General features: G+C 40.8%; 1 protein-coding gene across 11 annotated transcripts in view; it reads left to right on the forward strand.

Moving 5' to 3' along the window:
- Positions 1-13,526, forward strand: part of LOC126987969 (uncharacterized) — a 146,847-nt gene that overhangs the window by 81,948 nt on the left and 51,373 nt on the right. For all 11 annotated transcript variants that reach the window (XM_050845663.1, XM_050845662.1, XM_050845661.1 and 8 more), the window contains 2 exons: positions 9,753-10,036; positions 10,850-10,963. In XM_050845663.1, coding sequence (XP_050701620.1) covers positions 9,753-10,036; positions 10,850-10,963 — 398 coding nt within the window. The remainder of the gene's footprint in view (positions 1-9,752; positions 10,037-10,849; positions 10,964-13,526) is intronic.

Here is a 13,526-nt window from a genome sequence, read left to right on the forward strand (position 1 = left end):
TGGAGTGGTTGGTGAGGTTTGGGGTTTGGTTAGGTTTGGTGAGGTTAGGTTTAGTTTTGTTAGGTTGTGTGTTGCCGTGATGCTGAAAAAACGAAGAGAAATGGAAATGAAGAACGTGTAACCCAAATGTAAACCAATGAAAAGATTATTCCAAACGCTGGATGCTAAAAAAAAATGGAATACAACTTGAAATGTAAAATATCCGCAAAATACATAAACGTGTAAACTGATGCATAAAGTATTTCAAACGATAAACACCGAAAATAGCTTCAACAACTTTATGATAATTGAAGTGTCTTTTCATTACTTCAATAAATCGTATAGGCAAGGATGTGTGTATATGTAAATCTATTAATTCAAAGCAAGGGATGAAATTGAAAGCGCTCCTCAGAAAAAAAAAACATTCTAAGCCGTAATTGGTCTCAAAAACAAATGTAAAAGAACTATTTCGCTAACATTGAAAGAAAAAAAATATTCGCTATGCCACAAAAACATTCCATTACTCACGAGACAAAATGCATGAAAAAAACACAATTAGCATATAAATGGATGGAAATTTAACCCACACAATAAACACACACACACACACACACACACACACACACACACGGCTTACCTGGCCTTTTTTTTCACCTGCCACGCACACAGGGCCGGCAGGGAGGTTTTAGGGCCAGACAAATGACCGCCGCTCTGTAGCTCCCAAAAATAGTGGGAAATTTACCTGCGTCCCCTAACTGATGTGACTTTAAAGCAATACAGTGAGGGAGGGAACGAGGGAGAGAGATACAGGTACATATATATCCACTAACTTAAACTACCTGACCTATGCACTTAATACGCTTGAACATACAACTTGTTTTTGTTAGGAAGAGAGGAAGGGAAAGAGGAAGAGAAATTGAGACACACACATATCCACTTAACTTAAACTACCTGACCTATGCACTTAATACGCTTGAACATACAACTTGTTTTTGTTAGGAAGAGAGGAAGGGAAAGAGGTAGAGAGATTGAGACACACATAACCATTCACTAACTCTACCTGACCTCTGCACTTGCTACGCTTCCAAATACAACTTGTTTTTGTTAGGAAGAGAGGAAGGGAAAGAGGTAGAGAGATTGAGACACACATAACCATTCACTAACTCTACCTGACCTCTGCACTTGCTACGCTTCCAAATACAACTTGTTTTTGTTAGGAAGAGAGTAAGGGAAAGAGGTAGAGAGATTGAGACACACATAACCATTCACTAACTCTACCTGACCTCTGCACTTGCTACGCTTCCAAATACAACTTGTTTTTGTTAGGAAGAGAGAGAAAGGAGAGAGGGAAAGAGATTGAAGCACACACAACCATCCACTAACTTCCACTATCTGACCTATGCATTTGTCTTTGTTAGGGAGGAAGGGAGGGAGATAGACAGGTAGGTGAGGCTGCGTAAAGATGAGAGATGAAAAGAGAGAGGTCAGAAACACAAACACACACCTATCCATTCCTTTACCTAACACACACAACTTGTTCTTGATTGAGTTTGACAGGTGAGGTGATGCTTTGAGAAGGTGAGAGAGGAAGTGAGGGAAGGAAGGTTAGGAGTACAAACACACACCTGTCCGGTCATTTACATTACCTGACATACACATTAGTTATGCTTCCACGCACAACTTGTTATTGATTGAGGTAGACAGGTAAGGTGAGGCTGCGAGAGAATGAGCGAGAGGGAAGGAAGGTCTGAAGGAGTACGTGCAAACTCACAGGTATATTTAATCAACTTATCTACCTGTCATATGCACTAGTTAATCTGCCACATATAACTTGTTCTTGTGTGAGGTAGGCAGGTAAGGTGATGCTGCGAGAAGATAATGAAAGGGAGATGAAAATACAGGTACGGAATCATTCAGTCACCTGCGATTTTAGTTCACCTCTAGTTAACTGTGTGTGTGTGTGTGTGTGTGTGTGTGTGTGTGTGTGTGTGTGTGGTGATGGTGGGAAAAACAGACAGAAAGAAAGAAAGAAAGAAAAGACAGAAGAGATGACCAGAAAGAAAAAAAATGAGAGAGAGAGAGAGAGAGAGAGAGAGAGAGAGAGAGAGAGAGAGAGAGAGAGAGAGAGAGAGAGAGAGAGAGAGAGAGAGAGAGAGAGAGAGAGAGAGAGAGAGAGTGAAAAATACAGGCACACATTCAGTCACCTGCAAGTTTAGGTTACCTGGTACATTCTAGTTACCTGGGTGTAGAGGTGATGGTGGTGGAGGGAAAGAAACGGAAAGGGAAAATCGGGTAGAAAACACAGGTATGCAATGATCCACTCACCTGTGATTTTGGGTTACCAGGTACGCACTCGAGTTACCTGCTCATGGTGGCGGTAATGGAGGGAGAGAGGAATCCAGGTACCCCTCTAAATGGCTGTGAACTTAAAGCAACAGGTGGACGAGACAGAAAAGTAGCAGGCGATCCTTTGTGTTTGCAGGTAAAGGGAAGGTGTATGAGCCTGGGTAATACGAGTTTTTTGTTGTTGTTTTGTTGTTGTTTACAGGAAAGGAAGCAGCTCAAGGGCAACTAAAAAAAAAAGTGTAGAAAATAAAATCCCCGCTAATCGTTGCTCCTAAAAAATAATAATAATAGTGTAAAGAGTGGTCAAAAGAGAGGTCAGTTTCAGGGTGAGAGGTGTCTTGATACTCTCCTCCATAATCACAGCCAGGAGGAAGCACAGACGGTTGAGAGAGAACTGGCGTGTGAGAATACAGAGAACACACATTACCGTCGACATTTATTTCTGCCATGGGGGAATTTGTTTTGACGTTATGTAGTTTGTGTTTTGAGAATTTATGGTGATTCAGCGTTGTATTAAGAGGGAAAATGATGGACTGGAAGGGAAGGGTAATTTAGTTCCCATAAAGATACGAAATAAAGATGTTACTGAAGGAAATGAAGAGAGAGGAAAGAGCAAAGTGACTTGAAGGGGAAGATAAAGGTCAGAGGGAATGAAAGGACGAAAAAGAAAACATGACGAAAAGAATAAGGTAGAGAGATGAGGTCAAGGGAAGGGAGTTATTTAGCCCCAATATAGATACGAAATAAAGATGTTACTGAAGGAAATAATGAGAGGAAAGAGGAAAATGACTTGAAGGGAAAATAAAGGTCAGAGGGAAAGATATTACGAGAACAAAACATGACGAAAAGAATAAAGGTAGAGAGATGGGGTCAAGGGAAGGGAGTTATTTAGCCTCAATATAGATACGAAATAAAGATGTTACTGAAGGAAATAATGAGAGGAAAGAGTAAAATGACTTGAAGGGAAAATAAAGGTCAGAGAGAAAGATATTACGAGGACAAAACGTCACGAAAAGAATAAAGGTAGAGAGATGGGGTCAAGGGAAGGGAGTTATTTAGCCTCAATATAGATACGAAAGAAAGATGTTACTGAAGGAAATAATGAGAGGAAAGAGGAAAATGGCTTAGAGGGGGAGATAAAGGTCAGAGGGAAAGATATTACGAGAACAAAACATCACAAAACATCACGAACAGAATAAAGAAAGAGGGAAAACAATGAAGAAAATAATAGACAGTAGAAGGAAAGGAAAAAGGGAAGCCAAACTGAAAGATACGAAGAGGAAAAAAAACATGAAAAAAAACAAGGGAAGAAGGAAAACAAGAAAACAGTAAAAAATAAGAAAACAACAACAAGAAAAGCTAGAAATAAATAAAACCAAAAAAAACATCATAAAGAAAAAAGGGGAAGGGAAAGAAAATAACCGATAAAGAAGTAAATAGAGAAAGGCAATAAAATGAACTAGAAAAAAAGAACAATGGTTAACGCCAGAGGGAGGGAGGTGTGTGTGTGTGTGTGTGTGTGTGTGTGTGTGTGTGTGTGTGTGTGTGTGTGTGTGTGTGTGTGTGCAGGGGAGACGTGGTAGTGTGTTATTAAAGCTGACTGTCAGGGTATAGCTCCTCCCCCTCCCTCTCCCCCCCCTCTCTCTCTCTCTCTCCCCTTCCTCTCTTCTTCCCTCTCCTCTCTCCCCTCCTCCGTTATCCCTCTCCTCTTTTGTGCCTTCCTCCTGTTGCTCTCACTTATATATTATGTTTTGAGAGAGAGAGAGAGAGAGAGAGAGAGAGAGAGAGAGAGAGAGTGTTAGGTAACGTGGCCATCCAGGTAATAGTCACCGGATGCCCACGCTTACCTGCACACACACACACACACACACACACACACACACACACACACACACACACACACACACACACACACACACACACACACACACACACACACACACACACACACACACACACACACACACACACACACACACACACACACACACACACACACACACACACACACACACACACACACACACACACACACACACACACACACACACACACACACACACACACACACACACACACACACACACACACACACACACACACACACACACACACACACACACACACACACACACACACACACACACACACACACACACACACACACACACACACACACACACACACACACACACACACACACACACACACACACACACACACACACACACACACACACACACACACACACACACACACACACACACACACACACACACACACACACACACACACACACACACACACACACACACACACACACACACACACACACACACACACACACACACACACACACACACACACACACACACACACACACACACACACACACACACACACACACACACACACACACACACACACACACACACACACACACACACACACACACACACACACACACACACACACACACACACACACACACACACACACACACACACACACACACACACACACACACACACACACACACACACACACACACACACACACACACACACACACACACACACACACACACACACACACACACACACACACACACACACACACACACACACACACACACACACACACACACACACACCTAAACCGCTTCCTGGACGTCCAAAGCTTTTGTGATTTATTGCCTTATTATTTTTATTGGTCTTTGTTTGTTCGTATACTTGTTTATTTACCTTGTTTATTTACCTTGTTTATTTACCTTGTTTATTTACCTTGTTTATTTTCCTTGTTTATTTACCTTGTTTATTTACCTTGTTTATTTTTTTATGTGTTTTGATGCTTTACTGTTTTCTTTATTTTATTTATTTCTTTACTTATTTCTTTCTTTTTTCTTTTTCTTTCTTTCTTTCTTTCTTTGTATTTATCTTATTTATTTGTTAGATCGTTTTCATTATTCGTTGTTTTGTTCTTTTATTTCTATGCTCGTCTTCTTCTATGTTGTTTTAATCTTTTTTTTATTTTCATTTATTTCTTCGTTTTGTTATATTTTTATTTACTGCTTCGTTTCCTTTTCAAGATATCTATTTTTTTTGTTGTTGTTGTTGTTGTTGTTTGGGAAGCGATTTTCTTTTCATTATTTTCATCCTTTTTACTTCACTTAACCGAAGAGTATTTTTTATATAGATTAAACAAAAGTAAAGATAATTGAGTTTACGGAAATTTCTTTTAATATTCTTTGGGATGAAGAGTGTCATCTATTTTTTTTTTTTTTTTTTGTCGTTGCGGTAATTAGGAGGAGGAGGGTGATTAAGTCGTTTATTTCCTTCGTATGTATGTTACGGTTACACTTCTTTATTCTTGCGCTCTGGTTGCTTAACGAGGCTCAGGTGTGTGACGGGTTAATTAGCAAAGGTAGGTAGGTCCAGCTGCAAGTGTCGCTCTTATGTTATTGTCTCATGTTGTTATTTTCCCATTATGTTGTTTTGGTATCTCAAATTTCACGCACTAATTTCTTCATCACAATTCTTTCTCGGGCTTATGAAGTTCAGGTGCTCGGAAGGTTGATTAGAAATGTATGTGCAGGTGTTTTATCGTTATTAATTTCCCGTTTCTCTATCACTGTTTTTTGGTTGCTGTAATAAACTTCAGGTGTGAGAGAGGTTGATTAGAAAGGTATATTCAGGTGTAAGAGTCACTGATATTATTTCTTGTCTCATTTAAGGTTATGAATTTCCACGCCCGTATCTCAATTACTGTTTTTTAGTTGGTGTTATGAAGTTGTGGTGCTAAAGAGGTTGATTAGAAAAGTATATATGCAGATGTAAGGGCCAGTGGTATTGTTTATTTTGTCTCCTTTAAGATTATGAATTTCCACGCTCGTATCTCAATTGCGGTTTTTTTTTTTTTTTTTGTGTGTGTGTGTGTAATGAAGCTCAGGTGCGAGAAAAGTTGATTAGGAAGGTATATATTCAGGTGTAAGAGCCACAGGTATAGTTTCTTTTATCTGTTTTAAGTCTATGAATTTCCACCTCTGTTTCTTTAATACTGTTTTTATGGTGTTCTTGGTCTAATGAAGTTCAAGTGCAGGAAAGGTGTGCTCAGGTAAAATTGTCTGTTATTAGTTCTATTCAAGTGGTGTTTCATTGTGTTTTGAGGTTATGAATTTCCACGCCTGTGTTTCCATTACCTAATTAAGTCCACGTGCGAGAAAAGTTAATTAGCAAGGTAAACTCAGGTGCAAGTGCCAGTTATTGTCTCTATTCAACGGTTCTTTCATTGTGTTAGGAGGTTATGAATTTCCAGCATCCCCGTTTCTTTCTTCTTGTGCTTTTGGGTAATGAACTTCAGGTGCGAGGAAGGTTAATGAAAATGGTTGATTCGGGTGGAAGTGTAGCTATTGTATTTCCTATCATAGAGTTTATTTTACATTGTGTTTCGCGATTGTTGACTTTACACATTCATATCCTCATTTTTGTGCTTTGTGTGTCCATAAAAAAGGGTGTAAGGTGCGAGAGAGGTTAATTAAGAAGGTAGATTCAGGTGTAATTGACTGGTATTTCCTATTATATCGTTTATTTTACATTGTGTTTCGTGGTTATTATCTTCACATACTCGTATCTTCATTTTTTGTGCTTCGTTCTTTCGTAAAATAAAATAAAAACGGGTGGAAGGTGCGAGAAGGGTTAATTAAGAAGGTAGATTCAGGTGTAATTGACTTGTTTTCGATTCTAGTGTTTATATTAATTACATGTTTTACTGTTATGAAATTTACGCTCTCATTTCTCTATTTTTGTGGTTCGTGTGTCCATTAAAACAGGTAGAAGGTGCGAGAAAGGTTAATTAAGAAGGTAGATTCTGGTGTAATTGAGTTGGGTTTTGGATTTTAGTGTTTTCATTGATTACATATTTTACGGTTATGAAAATTACGCTCATTTCTCTATTTTTTGTGGTTCGTGTGTCCGTGAAAACAGGTAGAAGGTGCTAGAAAGGTTAATTAAGAAGGTAGATTCAGGTGTAATTGACTTGTTTTCGATTCTAGTGTTTTCATTGATTACATATTTTTCGGTTATGAAATTTACGCTCTCAGTTCTCAATTTTTGTGGTTCGTGTGTCCATGAAAAAAGGTGTAAGGTGCGAGAGAGGTTAATTAAAAAGGTAGATTCAGGTGTAATTTAGTTGGGTTTTTTATTTTAGTGTTTTCATTGATTACATATTTCACGGTTATGAAAATTACGCTCATTTCTCTATTTTTGTGGTTCGTGTGTCCGTGAAAACAGGTAGAAGGTGCGATAAAGGTTAATTAAAAGTGGTAGATTCAGGTGTAACTGACTTGGGTTTTCGGTTTTAGTGTTTTCATTAATTACATGTTTTACGGTTATGAAATTTACGCTCTCATTTCTCTATTTTTTGTGGTTCGTGTGCCCGTGAAAGATCAGGTGTGGAACGAGCTAATTAGATAGGTGTAAGAACCACTGTCAATCTTTTGTTTAGTTTAGTTCAGTTTTCATATTTTATTTCGCGTTTATTAAATTTACGTAGCATTATCTCTATTTTGGTGCTTCGTTAGTAAAAGTTCATATACGAGTTCACTGAAAAGCCAGGTTACAGGTGCACGAGTCACTGTTGTATTTTTCTATTGTAGTTTTTTATATATAATTTCACGTTTTTTGTTTTTTGTTTTTTGTTTTGTTTTTTTACAACAAACGAGACAGCTCAAGGGCACACAAAAAAGTAGACAACAATAAAAAAAAAAAAAAAAGCCCGCTACTCGCTGCTCACAAAAAGAAACCAAATTATTAAACTTACTTGATCTTTATTTTTAGGCTTCCTTTGTCCATAAAAGTTCATAAGCGAGAAGTTAATTAATAAAAGGTAGATTACAGGTGGACGACCTTCTGTCTTCTTTTTCTATATTATTTTTTTTATTCTATTTCACGGTTGTTAAAATTATGCTCCGTTTCTCTATTTTCTGGTTCGTCTGTTCATAAAAGTCCAGGTACGGGAAGAGTTAATTGAATAGGTAGATTACAGGTGTAGGAGTCAATGGTATTTTTTTATTTTTTTCATTTCACGGTTATTAAATTTACGTTCCCAATTCTCTCTTTTTTTGTGGTTCGTTTCTACATAAATATTCAAGTACGGGAAAAGTTAATTGAATGGGTAGATTACAGGTGTATGAGCCAATGGTATTTTTTTTATTTTTTTCATTTCACGGTTATTAAATTTACGTTCCCAATTCTTTTTTTTTGTGGTTCGTTTCTACATAAATATTCAGGTACGGAAAATTAATTGAATAGGTAAATTACAGGTGTACGAGCCACTGTTTTTTTTTTCTTTTCTTTTTATTTCACGGTTATTAAATTTACGCTATTTCTTTCTTTTTGTGATTCGTTTTCCCTTAAACATTCAGGTACGGGAAGAGTTAATTGAACAGGTAGATCACAGGTTTTTGAGCCACTGTTATTATTTTGTTTTTTGTTTTTGTTTTTCATTTTGTGTCACGGTTATCAAATTTACGTTCTCATTTATTTTTATCTTTCATTCGGTCATAAAAACTCAGGTACGAGAGGAGTTAATTGAACAGGTAAATACAGGTGTTTCGCGGTTATTAATTTTGCACACACCAATATCTCTGCTCGGGTCTTTGTTTGTCTAATGAACTTATAATCATTAGTTCAGGTGCGAGAAGAGTTAATTAATAAAAGGTAAGGTAGGTTCCAGGTATGAGTGTTCCCGTGAGGAGAAAGAAAGGGAAAAAAGGAATTGATATTTTGCTTATAATGTTTTCTTTATGCTCTGTTTTTTTCTGTTATCTTGTTATTTTATTGTCATTTATTAATTATTTTTTCAGTGTTCATTTATTTTATTTAGCATGGCCTTCATTGTTTCCTGTTGTGATTGTGCTTTTTTTTCTCCTTTTTCTTTTTTTTCTATTTTTCTTTTCGTTTTTTCTTTCTTACACCCATATCCCTCTTTTCTTCCTCCAGTTCTTCCTATGATCCTTCCTATTCCCTTTTCTTCCCTTACTTCCCTCCCTAGCTCCCCTTCCTTACTCCCCTTCACCTTCCAACCTTCCCCCCATCACACACTTAACCACTTAACACACAACCCTTTCCCTTCACCTCCCCTTACTGACCATCCCGTCTTCAAAAATTACCCTTATCACCCTATTCTCTCTCTCCCTTTACTCACCTTCACCCTTCAGTATCACCCGTTTCCCTCCAGCCATATCCCCTTCCCTTCATCTCCTCTTCTGAGCTCTTCTTCACTAGTCTTTCCATCATTCATCTTCACAGTCCCTTTCATTCACATCCCTTATCTTCTTTTCACCTTCTCTTCCTATCCTTCACCTCACCTATTCCATACCCTAAATCACTCTTCTCAAGTCCTCACCCCCATTTTCTTCCCTCCTGCAGAAGTGTGACCGCCGGAACTGGAGGCGGAGGCGGCGACGGAGGCGGTGGTGGTGGTGGCGACGGGAACTCCTGTGGGCGGTGCGGTGGTGGGTTCAGTCTTTTCTTCAACAAGCGGGTCTCGTGCGGCGGCGGCTGTGGGCTCGCTGTGTGCCGGCGGTGCGCCCCCTGGTCCCCCGCGGCCAAAGCGTACGTGTGTGGCGTGTGTGCTGCTGCCGCCACGCCCGCTGCGCCTGCCACGCCCTCCCCTGCTTGTGGTGGTGGTGCTGTAGGGTCTGGGAGTGAAGGTGAGTTGGTGTTACGTGTGGTGGTGGTGGTGGTGAGGAGGGGTTTGTGGGTGTGGGGGGGAGAGGAGGGGGTTATGTGGTGTGTGTATGTGTGTGTGTGTAATGGTTAGGTGGATGAGAACGGCGCGCGTGTGTGTGTACGTGTGTATGTGTGTGTGAACGTGGTGGTTTTAAATGTGTGTGTGTGTGTGTGTGTGTGTGTGTGTGTGTGTGTTGCATATATTAACATACGTCCTCAACCCACTAACTTAGCCCATACTTATGCCTCATTTTCTACTCCATAACCTTTCTCTCCCTTCCCTCCCTTCCTTCCTCTCCCTCCCTTCCTCTCTCACCCACTGACTGACTAACTGAGACGCGCCCATCCATCTCTCCCTCTCTCCCTCCCTTCCTCCCTTCCTCTCTCTTCATCCTGCCTCCTTTCTCTTTCGCTCTCCCTCCACCCAACGTAACACATTCTCTCTCTCTCTCTCTCTCTCTCTCTCTCTCTCTCTCTCTCTCTCTCTCTCTCTCTCTCTCTTCCTCTTTATTTCCTCCTTTCATTCCCTTTCCCTTTCTCCCTCATCCTTATCCACCCCAAACCTTCCCTCCTCCTCCTGTTCCCTCCTTTCTCCCTTTCCCTCTTTCCTCTCCTTCCCCTCTTCCTCTCTTTCCCTCCTTCCTCTCCTTTTCTCTCCTTCCTCTACTTCCTCTCCTTCCCTCCTTCCTTTCCTTATATCCTTCCTCCCCTCCCTCCTTCCTCCCCCTCCTTCTTCCCTTCCCTTCCTTCCTCCACCCAAACACTCATCCACACTTTCTCCCTTCCACCCACAGAGCAGCAGAAAGTGGAAGCGGGTGTTCGTTCCCACATCGAAGCTTTAGTGGAAGGGCAGGTTGGGGGGCCCTTAGATCCCGTCAGTGCCACCCCTAACACTACACACCCCCTCCGTAAGTAGATTCAGAGCCTGTGTATTGGGGGTAAGGGTTTGGTTAGAGGGGGTTAAGAGGAGGGAAAGGGAGGGGGTGGGGGTTAAGGAGAGGGAATGGGAAGGGTAGTGGGTTTTTGGGGAGGGTTAGAGGTTGGTTAGGGGGTTAAAGGGAGGGAAAGGAAAGGGAAGGGTGGGGTTTAAAGGGTGCGTAAGGGGTTGGTTGGGGAGTTAAGGAAAGGGAATGGGAAGGGTGGGGTTTAAAGGGTGTATAAGGGTGTTGGTTGGGGAGTTAAGGGAAGGGTGGGAGGTAAGAGGTTGGTTGGGGGGGGGTTGAAGAGAAAGGAATGGGAGGGGGTGGGGGGTAAGGGAAGGAAAGGGAAGGCTTGTGAAATGGTGAGGTTGTTTCCGTGTTTTATGTGGGAGGAGGAAGAGAGAAAGGAGGAGGAGGAGGAAGAGGAAGAGGAGGAGAGGTTATTTATTGGGGTGGGTGGCGTATGGGATGGGGCGTTAAGGGAATGGGAAGGTTTGTGTAATGGGGAGGTTGTTTTCGTGTTTATGTGGGAGGAGAAGGAGAAGGAGGAGGAAGAGAGAAAGGAGGAAAAGGAGGAAGAAGAGGAAGAGGACTCAGAGGTTATTTACTGGTGTGGGTGGCGTATAGGATGGGGCGTTAAGGGAATGGGAAGGTTTGTGTAATGGGGAGGTTGTTTTCGTGTTTATGTGGGAGGAGAAGGAAGAAGAGGAGGAGTCGAGAGAAGAGAAGGTAAAGGAGAAGGTGGGAGGAGGAGAAAGGGTTAAATGGTTAGAATGTAGAGGTTGAGGAGAGAGTGGGAGGGAAAAGGAGAGAGGAGAGAGGAATGAAACGAAGGATTGAGGTGGAGGAGGAGGAGAGAAAGGACGCAGGAGAGATTGAAAGATGATGGAAGAGAGTGAGGAAAAGATGAAGGAAGAGCTAGAGGGGGAATGGAGTGAAAAGGATCTAAGGAGGAGGAGGAGGAGGAGGAGAGATTAAAAGATGATGGAGGAGGGCGAGGAAGAGATAAAGAAAAAGCTGAAGGAAGGATGAAGTAAAAAGGATATGAGAAGGTGGAAAGAGAGAGAGAGCGAGAGAGAGAGAGAGAAAGAGAGAGAGAGGTCGATCGCTTGAGAGGAAAAAGAAGGAGGCGGAGAAAAAATGGAGATGAAAAGGGTATGATATGGAGGAAGAGGAAGAGGAAGAAGAAAGAATAAGAAGCGAGAGGTAGAAGGAAAAGGGAGAGAAATGAGAAGCTGGTATCAAGGGAATAAAGAAGGAGGAGATGAGAGAAGAAGAGGAGGAGGAGGAGACGTAATAGAAGGAGGGAGAGAAGTGAAAAAAAGTGAGAAAGAGGAAAAGAGATAAAAGAAAGGAGAGAGGAATTAAAAGGGGAAGGAGGCAATGGAGGAGGATAAGGAAGAATAAAAATAGAAAAAAGGAGGATTTGAAGAGAATGGAGGAAAGGAAGAAGAGGAGGAGGTGGAGATAAAGGGAGGAGGGAGAGAATAAAAATGAAGATAGGAGGAGAGGAAGAGATGAAAAGAAAGGGAGAGGAGGAGAGGGAAGAGGATAAAGAAGAAGAGGAAGAGGAAAAGGAGGAAAATTAATGTGGAAAAGGAAGGAAGAGAAAAAGGAAGGAGAAAAAGAAGGGGATGGAAGGATGAAGAGAGAAGAAGATGAATGGAATGGAGGAAAGAAAGAAGGGGAAGGTGGAGGAGGAGAGAAGAGGAGAGGAAGAAGATGAGGAGAAGAAATGGGAGGTGTGTGGAGGGAGAGAGGAAGGTGGAGGGTGGTGGAAGGGTGGAAGGGGGGAGGGGGGGGGGGTCGAAATAAGTATAATTACATGTGGAAGAAGTGGAGTGCCATGATGCAACTTTTTCCACATTCTCTCTCTCTCTCTCCCATTTCTTCTTGTCTTATCATTATTACGCTCAAGGTCTCCCCTCTCTGGTCTTGACGTAACCTAACATTTACATAAAGTATAAGGCAGGCAAACTTTTCTATTTTCGTCCTTCATTTGTTTATATTTTGTCATTTGTTTAGTTTATTTATTATTCACACAGTTTATTTGTATTTCATTCGACCATATTATGTCTACCTTATCTTACGCTCATTTTTATCCATCAAGTTTTCATTCATATCCATTAATCTCCATTCAGCTGTTTATCTTAATACTAATTCACCATATTGTCACATTTTATTCAAACTCATTTTTTATCTATTCTCCATTTGTTTCATACTTATATTCACACCTATTATGCCTTTATTCATCCATTCATTCATCCTTATTTAGCTTATTTTCATATTAGTTTGCATCCAGTTACTTCTTATTCACGCATTCATTCATATCGATTCACCATTTCTTTTGCATTTTCCATACCCATTCTAGCCTTTCTTTTTCAGACCCATTCTTCTTATACAGCCTTTCACTCATTCATATCGTGGTCAGCTTAGATCATGAGGTCCGGTTACTTATTTTCATTTAATCATTCATTTTCGTAGTCTGTTTCATCCTCTCTCATGGGTGTAATCTCTTGCAGCTTCATTTTGTTCTGCGTCCTTTTCTCAT

This window comes from Eriocheir sinensis, chromosome 67, assembly GCF_024679095.1.
Source record: "Eriocheir sinensis breed Jianghai 21 chromosome 67, ASM2467909v1, whole genome shotgun sequence".
NCBI lineage: Eukaryota > Metazoa > Arthropoda > Malacostraca > Decapoda > Varunidae > Eriocheir > Eriocheir sinensis.